General features: G+C 37.2%; 1 protein-coding gene across 1 annotated transcript in view; it reads right to left on the bottom strand.

Moving 5' to 3' along the window:
- Positions 1-1,622: 1,622 nt before the first annotated feature.
- The window catches only part of LOC149312286 (F-actin-capping protein subunit alpha-2), a 28,104-nt gene continuing 10,496 nt past the window's right edge, over positions 1,623-19,230 (bottom strand). The window contains exons 2-10 of the mRNA XM_089524337.1: positions 15,873-15,936; positions 14,143-14,194; positions 13,695-13,758; positions 10,661-10,867; positions 9,454-9,533; positions 8,221-8,299; positions 7,059-7,130; positions 4,037-4,099; positions 1,623-2,580 (exon numbers count right to left, since the gene is read on the bottom strand). Of these exons, the coding sequence (XP_089380463.1) occupies positions 2,440-2,580; positions 4,037-4,099; positions 7,059-7,130; positions 8,221-8,299; positions 9,454-9,533; positions 10,661-10,867; positions 13,695-13,758; positions 14,143-14,194; positions 15,873-15,936 (822 nt within the window). The 3' untranslated portion in view covers positions 1,623-2,439. The remainder of the gene's footprint in view (positions 2,581-4,036; positions 4,100-7,058; positions 7,131-8,220; positions 8,300-9,453; positions 9,534-10,660; positions 10,868-13,694; positions 13,759-14,142; positions 14,195-15,872; positions 15,937-19,230) is intronic.

Below are 19,230 nucleotides of genomic sequence, written 5' to 3'. Positions count from 1 at the left end.
TGAAGGTGGATAAACAACATTAATAATCAACCATACTTGTTCTTAAATACGGTTGTGCCTCTCTTCAACTTCCCCCAATCTCTGATGGAGATTGGGAGAAGTTCACTTTTTTTGTGCCTCTTCTCCAGTTTCCCACTCCCATCTACTTTTCTAACTTTTGGAAACTCCCAGGTGTCCCATTTAATCAAAGTAACACGAGAATTCTAACCATTTGTCACTCTGAAATACTTTGTGGAAGAACATGTTAAAAGTGTGAATAGGGAAAATAGTAAACTTAAGTACTATGTAGTCATTATAAGTAATAAACAAGCAATTAAAGATGATATTCCTTTTGCTGCCCTACTGCTTAAAGCAGAGCCAACCTGGTCAAATAAACTAAGAAAATAGCAAATGTTTCTTTAAAATATAATGTAGTACTAACTCCATTGACAACTGTATATTTGAATGGCATATATTATATAAATTACTGACCAATTCAACATACCATTTGGAAGCAAAACATTTGACCATGTGAGAAAAATACAGTTCCTGATGATACTGATTATCTGTATTCATTTCAACATAGGTTTGAGTCCAGGTTTGAGACTCAGTCTTCGTCACACTAACAGACAATCTAAACAGTAAATTAGACAGGAGGTGTGTCCCTGTTGGTTATTTTAGACCTTCCAGTTATAATATTACAAGATTTAAGATACCACTTTCCAGTTCTTGCAAGACGGTATGCTTCTGAAGGAGGTGCATGGGACTTCTGCTCAATGCTGTTCTTTGTCTTATGTCATTTTGCAGGCTCTCCCTGTTGCTCAATTGTTTTGTATCTACATCAGCCTTCCCCAACTTGGTGTCTTCCAGATGTACTGGACTGAAATTCTCATCATCCAAAGCCAACTTAGCTTGGTGTGACATGTAATGTTGCCCAACAAATCTGAAAGGTACCAATTTGGGGAATGCTGATCTACATGAATCCATGCAACAAAACTGGACTGATAGGGCAAACAGAATGAAATGTATTCCAAACTCTTCTAGTAAATTGGCTAAGTGAGCAGTAGAAATACAGCTGATGTTGGATGCGATCAGTTCTAGGAAAATCAAGCACGCAGGCTGAGAATGTTCCTAAAACTGCACTGACTTGGATTTTCAGATGGCAACTGTGGACAGAAGTGCTTTTGTTCAGTTTAGGCTGATATGTTACCTGTTTTCTCTCTGGAAAGACAAAGGTCACAGACTGGATTGCCACAACATGCTTTATGTGGGGTAGTCTTTAAAACATTCAGAAACTTGAACTAGGAGAATATGCAGCAAATAATGCTTTTACTGGTTGAATTTTTGAGAGCAGTGATTTAAAAAATCAGTGTCACTGGTGTGTTTTTGGATAACTGCAGCTCAGAACACTACCACTTAGGTTAGTTGAGGAGTCTCTTCTGCACATCCTGCCATTATGTCAAGCATGGCTGAGAATAAAGTATGAGAAGGCTACAACTATTGAAATGTGTAAACTATTGCACTCTTTTCCCCAGGAATTCCATCTCATCTGAAGGTTTGTTTGTTTCAGGATATTATGCTCCTTAGCCTCACCAATACCTGATTTAATTGTACTGGCTTTTTAAAATAATCATACTCATGAGTAAATAGAAAATTTGCATTTTAATGTCACATTGAATTTTTAGTACATTTCAATCCAAGAAAAAAATAAACTGACAGACACAGTAATGAGTACAGGATTATATATATATATGTATTACAATATGCCTTGTTATAGTACAGTTATGGCTGTATGGTAAAAATAACTTGAGGACTGATGGAATCCAAACTCATCTGAGTAACTGTCAGGAAAAGAGCACTAAATGCATTTCCAAAATAAGCACAAATGTTTAATTTCAACACCTTAAAAACAGCATTAGACGTTGGCCTTTAAAAAAAGTTAACACCAAGCTAGCTAAATAAACTGGAGAGTGGATAAAGAAATGTTTTCTCCAGGCGTTCATATGGTGGAGGGATAGATTATTTCTACAACAATACACATGGCTAAAATCCATGTTGAATGTCAAACTTGTGATATCCAGTAACAACCTCTTCTAAGGAACTGTGTTCTAGAAGATGTCTTTCTGCATGATAGCAAGCAACGTGGGATAATCTTATGCAAAAATATTTTTCAAACTGTTTTGATTTAACTGAAAACTATAGGCATGGCATCATTATAAAAAAGTCTAAATATATCAGAAGCTCTCAACATTTCCAGCTACACTGATTTCATAAGTTTTGAAAGGAGAAACAAAATGACAAAGAAAAATGGTCAATTAGCTAAGCCTTGTGTTCAAACTACTTACAGTGATTTTCAATGGCAAATGCCCATGCTGATTGGGTGACATAACAATTCTGAATACCTTTGTGATTATTTTGTACACAAGGACACCAAAACGATCCAGACTTGCAATCTTCATTTTAGGCATTCTGCATTTCTTTCCCAATCTTGTAGCTAAGGATCTTATTCCAGTCAATCTTTGTGCGAGTAACTGGCAGTTGTCGGCGTAAGGCCTTGAAAGTAGTGTCCGACATTGTTTGATAATTTTCACTGATAGCAGTCTGTTCATAGTAAAAGGTAGAATAGATACATGTTAATAAATCATGGTCTGATAAAAGCATAAACAAAAACAAGACTGTATCCAACTGTTTCAGGGCAGATTTTGTCAACAAGGAGGTAATTCCCTCTCCTCTCAAAATCTGATGTAGAGGTGGTCTGTGGGCATGGGAGAGAACTGCAAGGAAGAGGGAGAAAAGAAACTCTGGCTGCACTAGCAGAAAGTCTAATAGTATGATGTTGGATTTAAGTTCTCAAGAGCATTGTATGCTACCATCTTTCAGAACTGATTTCATCTCTGTATCAGAAAAAAACAGTGCTTCAGATGACAATAAGCCTAACATTATTGACCAGATATCTATTTTTAATTCCTTAAAGGAAGTTGATCTTAAGATTTTTGAACTATGCCAGGTGCCAAATGGACATAAGACATTTGTATTCTTTCTTAGTGGAAATAGACAGACAATATGTTTTTAAAAAGGCACATATCTCATCTACTGAACTACATCTACAGAATATGGTATAACCAAAGATTACATTTTGAAATTTGTTAAGTTACCCAGTACTTCTTCCCCAGAAATCTGCCTTAAGACTAACATTTTTTACATTAATATAGGTGAAGAGTGGGGAAATTGTGGCTCAGTAACCATAGGCAGCTCCTCAGGCTTACTTGATATGCAAACTCCAAAACACTCCCAAAAATTTTAGTGAAAAGATATTGCAAAACTACTCCTGGAAGACTGTAAACCCAGGGGTTTACATTAATACAGTCCCATAATCCCTCACCCCAAAAGGTCTGAAAGAACCCTGAAGTATAAACCAGAGGTCACTTCTTTTTGAGCTGAAAATTAATCCCCCAAATAAGGCAACGTAGTTTAATGTGGGAGGGAAAGGACTCTGCATCTACCACAACTGCTAATCCCAATTATAAAAAAAAGATGATATTTTGCATAAATTCTTTCTTTTAAAAAACAACAGGGGCACACAGTAAGTCGTAAGCTTAAATAAAGGATGCTGTATCTTTGTACTCACACACTGAAAACTTATACCAGTGATGGCAAACCTATGGCACGTGTCCCAGAGGTAGCACTCAGAGCCCTCTCTGTGGGCACATGTGCTGTCACCCCTGCAGAGTTTGCCAGAGTTTGTTACTAGAAAGCCAGAGGGACACGGCACTTTGCAATAAATAAGTGGGTTTTGGGTTGCAATTTGGGCACTCGGACTCTAAATGGTTTACCATCACTGACCTATACTAGGAAACTCTCAGAAAATGGCTGCATTCATGTTTTTATTAAGGAGGTATTCATAATCAGGTACAAATCTAGCAAATGTCCTTTCTTGGTTACGCTGATCATGTTGATCATTTGCCTGCCATCTATTTTCTGGGTCCTTTGAAGCACATATTATACATGATAAAGATTCACAATAAATAAAAATATATATTTTAAGTTTATTGTATACCTGGTATTCATTTTCTGCAGCCTCTACAATCTTTACAAATTCTTTTGCTGTTTGGGCTTCATTCTGAAAGAAAGACAACCATTTTTAAATCACATGTGCCATACTGTTGAGATGGCTCTCTAAGGCCAAAAGCCATTTCAGAGATGGCAATTATGAGCAATTAGAGCCTTTTCACTGTTAATAGCACTGTTCAAAGCACATTCTCAGAAAGCTTTACAAGAATCTTATAACCTGTCAGTAAGGTAAAGGTAAAGGTAGTCCTTAGGCATGAATGTCTTGGTGTAAGTGACTGTAGGGGGCGGTGCTCATCTCAGTTACTAAGCTGAAGAGACAGCATTGTCTGAGGACTACTCCTGTGATCATGTGGCCAGCATGACTGCACCAAGCGAAGTGGTACCTATTTATCTACTTGCATTTGCATGCTTCTGAACTGCTAGGTTGGCAGAAGCTGGGACAAGTGACAGGAGCTCACCCCATCATGTAGCACTCGGGCCTCAAACTGCCAACCTTCCAATCTTCTGATCTGTAACTCCTTCCAACAGTCATTTCAATAGTTTAAAGGGATCTCAGTCAGACTTGGCATCTTTACCACTAAGCCACCACATCCCTTCAGTAACTTGTCAGTATTATCAACAAAATACAGGTGCATCTGCATTTATTTGGGGTGGGGCAATTTAGTGATGGCATAATCTCAGTGCTAATTGAGGAGAAGAGGAAGTGCTACTGATCAGTTTTTCTTCTTCTGTGTACTCTTCCCTCCTCCTTTTCTAGAGTGTTTCTTCCATGGTTTGCACATTTCCCATATGGAAGAGAGTATAGAAAGAATGTCATTTTAGGCAAGTTAGAAAAGAAAAGGGAACAGGAATCACAAGTAGCTGTGGCTCTGGTTTCCCAGCTTACTGTCCCATTAAGAACAGCTCTAAGCAGTTTGCCTTTCCCTCACTGCTGAGTTCAGGGATCCATCACACATTAAGATCTGACTTTATACTTTACAAATGCAGAGCCATATCTCCATCTGCTTTACTTGCCAACATGCATATTCTTAAAATGGAAAGGCAACAAGGCTTTTGGCAGGTCAGATAGCAGGATCTTATTCTTTAATCTGTCAAAGAAAAACTTGGTTTTGTACTTTGCACTTGCGTGACAGCATGTATCATCCAGAAAAGAATAGTGGCATAATGAACATTGATGACTTTAAGCGTAAAAAGCATCATAACTGATCATAGTACTTTAGCATGGCTTTCTAATTATTTATTTTGGGGATTTGGGGCCAGTTTTCCACACAACCTCTAAATCACCTATGATTTAATCAACCATAATACTTATAGACTTTAAAAGCTCAAAATTTCATTCCTCTCCCCCCCCCCCCCCCCGACTTCTATGCTTCCAGTGTAAATGGAGAAGAAAGCTTCCTTCAATTCACAACATTCTTGGCTAAGGAAAGCATGTCTCATTGTCTAGATCTGTATCAAAATGAAACCATCTGAGAAGGTGTTCTTTTAGTTTTACCCATTCTCATTGTACAGGAATGCAAAATGTTTACATACTCCATTGTACCTTGCACAAAAACAAGCCTAAGATATTAAATTCTACATGAAGCATTAGATTTCCCCCCTCCCTTTATTACCAGCAATCCATTCCAAAAGGCAAACTACTTTTGAATAAAAATAGGGCCTGAACAGACAGGCCAAAATAAAGCTGCTTCAGGTCACTTTGGAGGTATGCTGTTTAAATGACACAAACAATCTTAACAGGCCAGAAGCTGTACTAAAGCCGCGCTCCAGTCCTTGGGACTGGAGCGTGGCTTTGGCACAGCTTCCGGCCTCTTAGGATCCATGTAATGTAATGTAGATGGAATGTGCCTTAAACATACTCTAAACAGGTGTTTTAAAAGTTCTAGGGAAATTTATGACAAAATTCTACAAACCTTATTGGAATCAGAAAAGATAAAAGTTTGTAAAAGTTAACTAGTTTTAAGTATCTCCAATGGCATTATTGTAATTTTCATTATGTAAACAAAAGATGTAATATGCATACACCACTATTACTAAGTCACAAAAAACAAAATGACAACACTAGCTACAAAAAAGATTCATTGTCTCTACTGCAAATAAAATATTTGCCTCCCCCCCCCCCACTAACAATTCTAGATTCTCTTCCTAAGTAAGTGCTGCTAACATTGGGGGAAAAGAAACAAGAGTAAATGAAATAACCCCAAATGTTTATTTTCCATAATTTTGAAATTTGGGCTACTGAATCCTTGCAGTAAGGATTTTACATTTACTCTTCTCACCTACTCTGGCAGGTTATAGATAAAAAGTGATTAATACATTTGCAAAATTTTAATTTTTTTTGTCTTTTTCGATTGTAAGCCCGAGGGCAGGGAACCGTCTAGTATCCCTCTGTTGAAAGCCGCCCAGATTCCCTGTCACAAGGGCGCCGAGATGTACAGACGTTAGGCATCCGTCACATCAAAATGGCGGCACCCATCTGTTTAGGGCGCTACCATTTTGACGCCCTCGTTACATGTGAGGGGCAAGGCGCGTCAGGAAGCGCCACCCCTCGCGCGTAACAACGGTGCCCAATAGGGCCCGTTCGGAACATGCCACTATTTGTTATTAACTGTCCTTGAGTCAATTTCAACCTATACAGTGAAATATACACGGATGCCAGCTCTATAAACATTCTTCAGTGTAGTATTTGGATATTTGGGTAAGAGAGTAAAGTGGCGAATAAAGAACTGATAAACATGCAGTATTAGTCAATTTGTGGATTGCTGAGTAAGAAAAAGCATTCACAATGAACACTAATGTCAGAATTGTGCATTTCATCTCCGCATCGAATTTAAAAAATTAGTGTCCTGTGGCATCTGATAGACTAACAAATTTATAATAGCACCAGAATTTCAGGCATACACACACATATAGTAGACACTGCTGAAACAGACTAACATGGCTACCCCTTTGATAAATGTCAGTAAGTAAAAATGCTTCTTACAACTTAGATAAGAAAAGATACTCACAGTAATTGTTAAAGAATCCTGTATATCTTTATGACTCACTAGCTGAACATTTCCATCTTCATAATAATGAACCTATATAAAAAATTAATAATGATACCAAATCTTCAAGCACAGAAAATAGTACCATGCATCAGGAGCCATTAGTAGCATTTTATTCCATTGAAAATGTAGCTAGATAAACACTAGTATTTAATGTACTGAGGATGTAACAGTTAATGGATGAGAATGTAACAGTTCCAATCCTCTTTATAACTGTTTCTGTTTGTATACTACAGCGAGTAGATTTAGATGGTTCTTTGCTTTCCCTTTCTGTTTTCACCTTCTGTTTATTTCCTTTTTGCTTTCAGAAGTAGAGGTAGGGTATATCTAAGTCTAAAATGCATCTTTTCAAGTTAGAAATGACAAGGGGGAATTGCAAAACTTGAAACCCACTATAATTGAATGTACCTTACAGTATTTTAATTTTTAAAGCTTATGAGCTATTAACAACAACAACAACCTCAAACTTTTTATTTGTATTTCATAAAGATAAAAGCCAGAGTACTTCTTCAGGACTAGGTTTTTCCAAATGAACCCATGAGGTATTTGAAACAATATTAGTAGTTTTTTGTGGGTTTTTCGGGCTATGTGGCTATGTTCTAGAAGAGTTTATTCCTGACGTTTCGCCAGCATCTGTGGCTGGCATCTTCAGAGAATGCTGACCTGGAAAAGAGTGGGTATATATATATACTATGTGATCCTGGGTAAGGAGGAGTGATTCCCATGTTAGTCTGTGTATTTGTTCTGTTGTTGATGGCTGTGCTTCAGGGTACGAGGATATGCAAAAGAGGCTTAGTGTCTGCTAATTGAGAAGGCTCTAAATCATGCTTTAGGAAGCTTGGCTTGCTGAGGCTGTCTACCTCTCCTATTACTGCTATTCCTATGTTTTACTTTACAGCTCCAGTGATACACTTCAGTCTTTGATGATTTTGCTGGCTAAAAACTATTCTTCTATTAGGCACTGTAATTGTTTTATTTTTTAAAGAAAAATTGTAATTTACCTTGAATATCATCCTTCCAAACAATAAAGTATAAACTTAAAAAAACCAAAGCTACTCTTAAGAGTTTTGAGAAATATCACTGTCATTATTGAAATAACTGTGGTAAATTAAGGAATGCTTACCTGAATTTTCAAGATACCAGCCACTTGAGTGGTTGAAGGAGTGATTGTAAACTTCCATTCTGATCGCCAACGACCATTCCTTTCAAAGACAAAGTTCCAGATGAGGGGGGAAATTGAGTCTCATATCTTAAATTTTTTAAAAAACTATGAAATGTTCTCCCTCTTTTTTTAAAAAAAGGAAAGTAGTGCTTTATGGGAAAACATTCTTTAATTATCTAATCAGATCAGACTACTATGTAAATCTCTAACATTTTAGATTTTGTTCAAATTGAAGAAAAGGGCCTTAAATTGTTTATAACAATATGCACATTGAACTGGTTTAGAAAGCAAATTATGGTAATATGTTGAGGTTTCATTTAATAAAGTCACATCAACTCTAATATATTATTACTACAAAATAATTATTTTTCCACATATACACATTCTGGAGGCATCTCTAAGAAGGTTCTCAAATATTCTTCCAAATACACTAATTTTATGGAATGGATATCCAATTCTTAAAAGTGAAAGGATGCTGCCAAATTGAAAGCAAGTTCTATAAGAGGAATTCAATAGTGTCTATCCATCAGTGGAACAACATTCAACAGCAGAACAGTTCCCCCTTCATACCCCCTACACACTCTTTCCCCAAAGAGTCACTTAAAAGTTTAGAGCAGCTTTCAGGCTGGGCATGAGCCATGTAGAGACAGGAGAAGGGATAGGGGAAGTTCCACTGCATAAATAGAAGCCTGCTTCAGCAACATCGGATATCATCTAATAGTTTTAACATCATGAACTGTTTTCTCACGGAAGAGCATTGCAATTTCCATTACAATAAGGGGCGAAACAGGCCGCCCCTGACAAAGCCGGATAGGGGCTGCGGCAACCACATGCTGAGGCCTCAATCTGCCTTTTTGCCAACTGAAAAAGAAGTATCAAACAGCCACTCCTTTCTGCACCAGCAAAAAGCCAGCTTTTCAGCTTGGCCACAGCCGGGAAGCTGGTTTTAAGGCTCTCCAGTGGCGTGCGGTGTTTAAATGCTGCACTGCTGGAGTGGCTGGAAGCCAGCCCATGTGTGGGCAGCCAGTGGTGTGCGTCACCTGTACACCATACCCCCAAGCCAGTGGTGTGTGTCACCTGTACACCATACCCCCAAGCCAGACTGGCTTTTTATGGCAGTCTGTTTCACCCCTTAGTGGAACAGAATGAAATGGATAACATGTACAGGTAAATGATAAGGCAATGTATACTTACCAAAAGTTTTTTGCTTGAAATTGGTGGCTTTCTATGCATACAATAATTGTTTGATGTCCATCAATTGTTTTTCCATATACCTTAATAAGACAAAGATAGTTCCAAATCCACATTTTAAACATAAAGTAGACCTTAAAAATGCTACAGCACTCCTACTCTAAAAAATTGTCTCTAGGTATGACTGTTCCTACTTTTAAAAATAAAGAATTTAGTAAGTAGCGATTACTATTGCCTTTTGTCCAAAGCAGAAAAACTCAAGAATAAATTTACAACATCTGCTGTATTTTATTCACGTTAATGTCAACAGGAGCAGAGATCCAGCTGTCATGTTACAAAGTTGTGAATACAGACTGACTTTGCTTGCACTTGTAGCTGATCATTGTTTCTATCTACTAGTGAAGCAACTGTCTTAAAATTCATATTCCACTGAGCTTTTTAGCTTAGAAAAGAGTTTAAAGGGGGTAGTATAGAGGTACACTAAAATTATGCATGGTACGGAGAAAGGGACAATGTATTCTCATTCTCATGATACTGTAAATCCAAAGTCATCCAGTGAACCTAAATTATGGGCGATTCATGACTGGCAACAAAAAACTCTTTATTTACATGGCAGTATCACTACTACAAGATATAGTGACATTTACCAACTTGGAGAGTTTTAAAAGAGGACCAAAAAATTTATGCTGGGTAAGGCTATTAATGGCTATTGGTCCTATGGCAATATATTAATATCAGTATCAGAAGCAGCATGACCCTGCATGCCAGGGAAGGATGCTGTTCCATGTAGGTCCAGCCTATTGGTTCCCCTTAGGTATCTTTTTAAGTACTAGGGGAACAGAAAAGTGGACTAGAAAGGTTTTTGATCTCATTCAGCAAGACTATATTTTTGTTTGTTTTTATTTTTATGTGAAGTTCTCTCTCTTCTGGTTGCCAAAATACTAATGTCATTTATGAGTTGGCAACACTATTTGCCAAGAAATGTATATATCAATCTACAATACAGTTGTGAATTAATTATTGATGCTTTTAAAATATAGCAGACTAATAGTAATTCTGAAGCTACATACAGTAGTCTGATTGGTTTGCATTACAGATATCATGATCTAGTCTTGTTCATGAGGAACATGCAAATAAGGACAAATACAGAATTCAAATAAGCCTTTTAAATGGTTTTACCCACACATTTCCCAGAGCCTGTTACACTTACTGTGCAGACACCATTTGGGTAGTGTTCTTTCACATATGCTCTCACTGCAGTTTCTATGGAGTTCCTCCATGACTCAATTGCATTTTCAACTTCATGGGGCTTTGGATCAGTAGCCTCCTTTCTTAAATGATCAAATTTAAAAGAGATCTTGTTTTTGGGGTCCAAAAATTTTCCATTACCCAAGTCACCGTGTTCTGTTATTAAGACCTGCAAAGACAAAAGTTAAAAATATAGTTTGTAAGACCACACAAAACACGAATAAGAAATAAAGTAATCAAATAAAAGAATGAAGAAACAGCAAAATATTGTATATCCATCTTTTTTTATTAAATATACAGCAGAATAGGCATATATACCACACTAATCTACAAATACTATTTTGGTCTGGAAAGCGACTAATTAGGGACTCTGAAATGCTATCACCTGAAATATTCATAAAATAGGGAAGCAATCTCAAAATCACTGCCAAAGTGAACTGAATAGGAATAATCTGAAATATGTACTCATGATGTGATTAAATGCATATTCATGTGTAGCCAATATGGTACACCATCTACCTAACAGCAGTGTCTGATTTGGGAAAATCACAAAGTTTATGGCAGTACAAAAATATTTTAAACATCTAAAGAAGCAGAATACAGCCCAATGAGTACTAGGCATGCTTAGTGGTCATGACTGAGTGTAAATTCTGACAGACAATTGGAGGGAAGTAGGAAACTAGGGAGAGATAGAAAAAAGTATCTGGTCAAAAGTATGGTTGGCCTGCATTCTTGGTGTTCTGCACACTCCAACTCTGTATTCATTTCACATGTGTTGCTTAATTTTAAAAGTGTAAGTAGAGTAGAAATAGAATAAATCAGTTAACATCTTCATTAGACAATGTTGAAACATCTCTTTAAAAAGAAAGCACCCCTTAAAAAAAAAAAAAAAAGCAAAGTTTCTGCTTTGTTCAAAAACAAAGATGTACCTGGGAGTTGCTCCTTGTAAAAGTAAATTCCATTTAGCACAATAGCATATTTTAATAATTTGTAATGCCAATCAATTCTTCCATTCTGCAAATGGCATTCATTAGAAGCATGCTAAAACTGTCCTAGACTAATGTGTCCTAGACTAATTAGTCACTAAAACTGTGACTAATTTGTTAATGTCTCCATGTGATAACTAATATGTTAGTTACCCAATTCAAAATGTTTAAAAATTACTGAAGTTCTAATGCTGTAGCAAATTTTGATTAAGAAACTGATTTCCCTTCACGATCTGCATTAGGCCTAAACAGTATACAAAGAGACACATTTCAATCTGCTTATAATTTTCTTGTTTCCTATGCAGAATGAAGGGGGAGGAGGGATCTGAGCTTTCAAGTCTCATGCCTCCCCCACTGAGAAATTTGAGAACCACTTTGAAAACCACTTTATATAGCACCTTTAAAAAGATACAAAAGTATCTGAAAAGCAAATTCTGTTTTTAGCACACTGCTTTGCTGAGTTTATTTCTGAATATGAATGGAACTTAAGTTTTTCTCTTTGCGAAAAATATAATTCTCACAGTAGTCACTCTTCCTGCCTTCCTCTGGTACTAGAGCAGATCTACATCAGCTCTCATGTCTGACACTGAGGTGAAGGGATGGTTACATTCAACTGCTCCCTGTGATCCTCAGGTCACAACAATCAGAAGTGATAGGAAAATGTAATTCCTGCTCAACCACTCTCATTTCAGCTCTACCCCACTGTCAGAAATCAAAGAAGATGCAGATCCGTGGCAATGACAAGGCAGAACAGCCAGCTGGGGAGTGCAGTTGCCTAACACCAACGATTCTTATAATCAGTCCATACACTTTCCTTCCAGTCTCACCTCACTCAACTAGAATTATCTTTTGCACCTTGGTAACTAGTTTTGTGTGACTGATAAATTCAGAAATAAACTCAGCAAAGTAGTGCGCTAAAAATCAGAATTTGCTTTTCAGTTATTTTTGTATCTTTTTAAAGGTGCTACATAAAGTGGTACTCAAAGTGGTTCTCAAATTTCTCAAGGGGGGAGGCATGAGACTTGGAAGCTCAGATCCCTCCTCCTCTTCGACTTCCCAAACCTTTTATGTCCTGGAGGGAAAGATAAAGGCAAGAGGGGCACTTGGCACTTACCTGAGGGAGGAGACCTATTTCCTTATAAAATGTTGATATCTGAATATACATGAATGTGCTACCAAAAATATGCACACTAAACAAAACAAACAAACACTAAATAAACCAAATCATATTCTACGTGTCTGTGTGTGTGTGGGGGGGGGGGGGACACAATGTCTGCATGTAGATGTAAAGGGGGTCACAGAGGTGAAAACTCTGAGAACCACTGATATAATTAAATAATAGAGGGCCAGTGCTACATGGCTAAGGACATGATAGCATGAAAGAGCTTCAGCAATTTCTTTTTACAAAGACACAGGGATAGGAGTGTCAACCTAAATAAAAGCACTGGAAAAATTAAATACTCTTACCTACCATGCAATAGCTCTGCCACTAAAACTGCTGTTTACTAAGTAGCTAAGTGTCTCCCAGCCCAATACACCCCCAATCCAGACTTACCAGTCAGCAGCTGCTGCAAGTAACAGGAATTTGTTCTCCTGTTCATCAGGATGCAGCAGATTGACATTTCCACTCCTCTCCTGCAATGATCTGTGGTGAGGAGGAATTATGACAGGTATCCTGCTCTTGGCTGTGGAAAGCAATCAGCCTGCTGCATCATGATTGAGAGCAGAGTAGATCTCTACAACTTCCAGCTCAGTAAATTTGGATAGGAGAGATTTTCACAAACCCTACATATTCCCTACTCTACTGAAAATGTAGTCACTGGAAATATAAACAAGTTGCAAATATGTAATTCTAGGTTATAAATTTGTATAAATGTGATTGAGAATTTTAGCTATTATCCATAATTTCCATCTGCTGTTTAAATGCATTCTAATATTTGTCCCTACATTAAAAATAAATTTAATAAAAGTATACAACTTAGCTTGAAACTTAAATTATTGTAGCCATACCTGTTCATCATAGCCTTCCAATTTGACTGGGGTAAACTGGTCCAAGTTGTACTGTGCAAATGCACTAAAAAAGTAAAGATAAGAGTCATCAGACAAGAATAATGTGCTATGTACTCTACTGCAAATTAAAAAACAATACTTGTGCCCACCAGCCTATAGGTTGTGAAAAACTGTCTTCACCACTATTTGTGTCTCATATGAGGAATAAAACCGGAAAAATTTAATTCAGGATCCTAAAACAACAGGGGTACGTGTGGGTATGTGTTGAAAAAAAAAAAGCCAGATGAATGTTTAGAGCCTTGACTAAGCAAAAATCACTTTGAGAAAGTAGGGAGATAGTGTCCTCACCCTTTCCCGTGAAGCCTATTGAAAACTGCCCACAAGTGGTTCAGGTAACTATTAACACACTAAAAGAAGCTAAGAATCAAGTGAAGGTGGTAATACTTACTGAGCTGCTCCCTCCCTGAGAAGATTATCATTATTAAGCAGCAATCGAACATCTGAAAAATACAGAGCATTAGTACAAGTCAAACATATTTAACATAATCAGAAAATATATCTTCCCATATATATGCCGGTCACACTAAAATGAATACTTGTTATACCTGGTTAGGCAAAAATGCCTTTCCAGTTTCCAATACACTGGAATCAAACTAGTAAGTATGTAATGAGCTTGAAATTTTTCCAGAACTAACCACAGCTTTGCAATTTTACCCCCAAAGTGAACAAATAATAACTGTGTTGATCCACGACGGTTCTTTGTAAGCTCATGCTTGAAGAAATAGTTATTATGAATACTCGTAATAGCTCATAATTAAGATGCCATGCATCAATTATATTGCCTGCACAGATAATGATCCCTGTCTTGATACATTCCTATATATGTATTGCAGGGTTCACAGTAAGCTGTTTGACCTGAAGCCTCCTTTTGTGACTACTTTTTAAAAGACACCTTTGAAATCCTCAGTCAAAAATGTGATGCCTGTGCCAAGAAATCACATGCAAACTGACCTTAAAACTAAAGAACTCAAAGAATTTAGTTCTACTCATACAGTTCAGATCATATTTCAAAGACCTTTATTGTTATGAATGACTACATATCTAACTATTTTGATGCAATTCGATGGCAGAAAATGCAAACAAAAGTACCTTTCTGTTCCTTTATTCTGCTATCAAAAACTGCTTAAATTTAATTTTCTGAAATGAAGAGTGAAATTTTTAGTCTGTCAGTGTTCCTAAACCACACCCTGTTTAATTTTTTTATTGAATAGATATGTGATTAGAATAAAAATATTAAGCTTGACAAAAGTCATGCAACTGAATTAAATGGATAAGCAGCCCAAAAAAAAAAAAAAACATAACAAAAGAGGGGTTATTTGATTCAAAATGGCATAATTTACATTTTAGCAACATTATTCGTGAATAATAGTATGTGACAAGAAGTTAAAATTGCTAATGAAAAGCTTCAGTTTCCATTTCCATATGAAGAATTATTATATATTTATTATATATATTTATTACATTATATATATATTTACTGTGGAATGTTAACAGTCTTGGGTCTGACAGGTACTTGATTTGAGTTTTCAAATTAGATCTGTTAACTGGATCAGTTCATTTGATTTTACCTACTACTATACTGTCTCCAAACTTTGAAGATGTGTTGAATTTACTGTTCTACTATCAATCTGGCAGCCTAGAGATTATTTCTCCAACTTCCTGAAGTACGGAACAGCATATCTAATACTAATTATCCATTCAATAGCAAGCTTATCACTTCAGCATATATGTAAATACAGTTTTCTAAAAAAAAAACTGTATAATTTTGATACTTCTCGCAAAACACAAATATGGGAAACTGAGGCCATGCTATTAGAATGTAACAAAGCAAAACCTCCCTCTGAGGATGCTGTATATTTTTCAAGATTAAATTGATCTAGAACATTAAGCCGTATAGGGTACTCTGCTGTACTTTAAAACTGCAACTCTGTGATTAGCATTTATTATCAAATGATCAATGAATAGTTCAAATATGAACTTGGGATTTTAAAGAGAGTTGAATTCGTAATTCAAAACAGTACACTTTAGAAGTTTAGAAAATTCTTGTCTTTTTTCAATCCTGCCAAAAGATACCTAAAATAACTAACATCTGAGTCAGAATGTAGCAATTATACTCACCATTAAAGACCTCATTGAATTCCCCTGGAGGAGCATGAATGATGAATTTTGCTGCTATGCGCACCTGAAAGACAAAAGGAGTAATACCACTCTCAGTCATTGTAGCCTAGTTTAGAAACGGGAAAACCTTATACAAGTCTGAAATATCAGAGGTCCAAATGAAAGAATTCACTTTCACTTTGGAAAATGTAATACTCTACATGAAGATATTTGACCATGCTAAAAATAAATTATCTAGGGGCCTATACAGATGGACCAAAAGGCCCACGCCCCCAGAGTCTTGTGCCGTCCTGTAGGGTAGGCCATTAGTTCCAAGCTGGGATCAATTCCAGCCCACAGGGGCCTTAATCAGCCCCCAAAGGACTTGCTGTTGCAGTTTCCAAGAAACTCAACAGTGACAGCTGGCAGACTGGGAGGGACCTCTGCACCCCTGACCTACCACCACCATCCCATTCATCCAAAAGGCCCCCACTGCAGCTTGATGTCAGAAGGGAGTGCCTGGGAATGTGGGTGTTGCCAGGCACCCCATTTCTACCCTTATGGAGTAGCAATGTGCCTGTAGCCATACCAGCCTGGGGACTAACCTGGGTCAGACCCAGGGGCAGGATACCACAGACTTGGCCCATGGTATCCTGCCCCTCTGCTCAGACTCTAGAGCAAGTAGAATTGAGATGCAGGTTGCTCTGTGGTATAAAGAAAACAGTTTGTTTGATAGGGCAAAACTCAATCTGACACATCAATGGGGTAGTCCACCGTAAAACAAATAGCAGCTTAAGAGAAGGATTTCCTCTCAGGATTGCAACCAAGTAGGAGAAGTGTCTAGTTCCCAGTTCTACAAGTATGTTGATCCTGATAATCATCCGCAACACAATTCATGCTATTTTTAATCATTTTACTGTTATAGCCTAAAATCGTGTTAAATACATATTGTAACAAATCAATACAATAATATAAGGGTTAACATTTCAAACCCGCACATTTAGTGCAATGAAGAATTTAACACTGTGTTTAATTTTGCTCTTAGACTACCTTATTAATGGTTCCAAAATGTATATAAAGTGCAAAATACGCAAGGTAGTATATGCCATTATTTAAATGTCATCTATCCACTCGTCACCTCCTATCCCACCATTAAAAAGATCCAACACAAAATTTTCTTAAACATGGTATCAAAAATAGAAACTTGCAAACTTTACTGGACATAAAAACTACTGAGCAATAGCTGATCAGCCATTTGACTCCAAATCATTTCATCTGCTGCCATGTTATTTTTTAAAAAGGTCCTAAAATGATGCCAGAAAAAGCAGTGTCTGTTCAACAATAAAGCCTCAAGTCAGCTGAAAGAATGCCTTGCTACCTTAAAGCAATAAGCCAGTTTTGACATGACAATGTCTGATGTTTCAAAGACCCATGCTGTGAGAAGAAAATGGGGAAAATACTGAAGGGGGAGGAAGAATTACAGCTGAAGAACTCAGCAGAAGCCTGTCCATGCACACTTGTAAAGCTACTGCTTCTCCCATGTAGAAGAAGTGGCCAAAGAGCTATCTATGTTACAGGTATGGGAAGGGCTACAGACAGGATTGACATTTTGTAAAGAAAGCAATTGGCTTCTATCACTGCCTTCCCTGTTCCCTTCTTCTCTCTCCTCGCACTATTCTGGCTGAAACAGGGTTTTTTGCAGATGGGAAACATCCATTTCTATGAACCGAGTTTTATAATATTCAGAAGATAAAAACAACAACAAAAAATCCATTACACTGTATGTGTTATCGATGTTATGTTTTATCCCTTTTAATCTGTAGTTATATAGGTTACAATCTGAACAGAGCAATTTTCAACAACCAAGGTTGCAATCCTATGCATTAATACTTGGGAGCAAGTCCAAAGCATTGGAACAAAACTTCCCTCTTGGTAAATATGTCCAGATACATTACAAAATAGTTTTAAGTTAAGGAACAAGATTTAAAATATGTTCAGTAGTTTCTTCATACAAGGACTTAAATTTATAAAGAAATAATAGTTAAAACATTTTTGGTAATTCTTAAAAAAACAAAAACAAATACAAGTCAGCCTTATCTCCTTTTTAATGATATTTGGACTCAACCATAAGTATACTATTATTACCCTACTTCCTTCTGAATAGCAAGAACAGATAGGAAAGGTGTTTTTAAAGTCATACATGAGATGACATGAAATGAGACACTTCTCATAACCAGTAGTCTTCCTGTTTATGACCACAACGGAAACTGATCTGGTTACGGCAAAGCACCCTGGTATGTTCATGCCTATATAAGGCAAAGTGCACTCCAACACCATTATGAGTTCCTTAAAAATCTAACTACAGTAAACTAGATTTGAATTACCAAAAGGCGTACCTGTTTAAATTTTAATTAATAATACAATTTTTAAAAAAGCATTAAGGCTGACAGTAACTATCCAGGTGAAACAACTTGCTTAATTCGTCTGAGACAATAGATATGGTGACAGTAGATCTGCATCTGACTCTTAGCTGAGGATCTGACCAGATATAAGAAAGATGGAGCAAATTTCATGCAGAGAATGTATACATAGAGACTTCTGAACCCTTCCTTTGCTTTTTGGATCCCCTCTCCAAATGCTGGTGTTCCTCCTCCTAGCAGAATGAGAACCAACCTCTGTCAGGAGAGGGGGAAATCTTGGAAAGATGGTTTTGGAGAGAAGAGTGGGGGAGGAAGTACCATCTCCTTACAACTAGTCAGGAAATGAGAGCCAATGTGGTACTGTGACATGCTGTTCCACTTAGAATCACATACATCTAGTTCTACCCTCTGCCAGTCCATTACTAAGGTAACTCTGAAAGGTAGGACTCCAGTCTCTGTTTAGTGGTTTGAGTGTTGGACTTGAACTGTGGAGACCAGTGGCCAGACTTGGCCATGAACACTGACTGGGTGGCCCTTGGGCAAGTCACAGAGTCTCAGAGGAAGGCAATGGCGATCCCCCTTGTTTTTTTTAAAAAACCTTGTTTTTTTAAAAAAAATCGTGACAGTACTGCCTTAGGGTCTCCAGAAATCAGAAATGACTTGAAGGTACACAAAAAAAAACAAATTGTTCCCACTCACCACCTTCTGAGGGAGTCTAATTTACTGCTGAACAGCTCTTACCCTCCAGGAGTTTCTTCCTAGTGCTTAGTAGAAATCTTCCTTGTGATAATTTAAACCCACTGGTTCAGGTACTACCTAATGAAGCAGCAGAAAACACTTGCTCTGTCTTGCGCATGAGAGCCTTTCAGGTTTCTGAAGATGGCTACTACAGACTGAGTCGTCCTTATCCAAAATGCTTGGGACAATGAGTCTTTTGGATTTCAGAATACTTCAGTTTT

This window comes from Sceloporus occidentalis, unplaced genomic scaffold, assembly GCF_023333645.1.
Source record: "Sceloporus occidentalis isolate IW3139 unplaced genomic scaffold, rSceOcc1.0.p SCAF_5, whole genome shotgun sequence".
NCBI classification, from domain to species: domain Eukaryota; kingdom Metazoa; phylum Chordata; class Lepidosauria; order Squamata; family Phrynosomatidae; genus Sceloporus; species Sceloporus occidentalis.
Note: the sequence above shows the minus strand (reverse complement) of the source record. Positions and strands in the feature narration are given on the sequence as shown.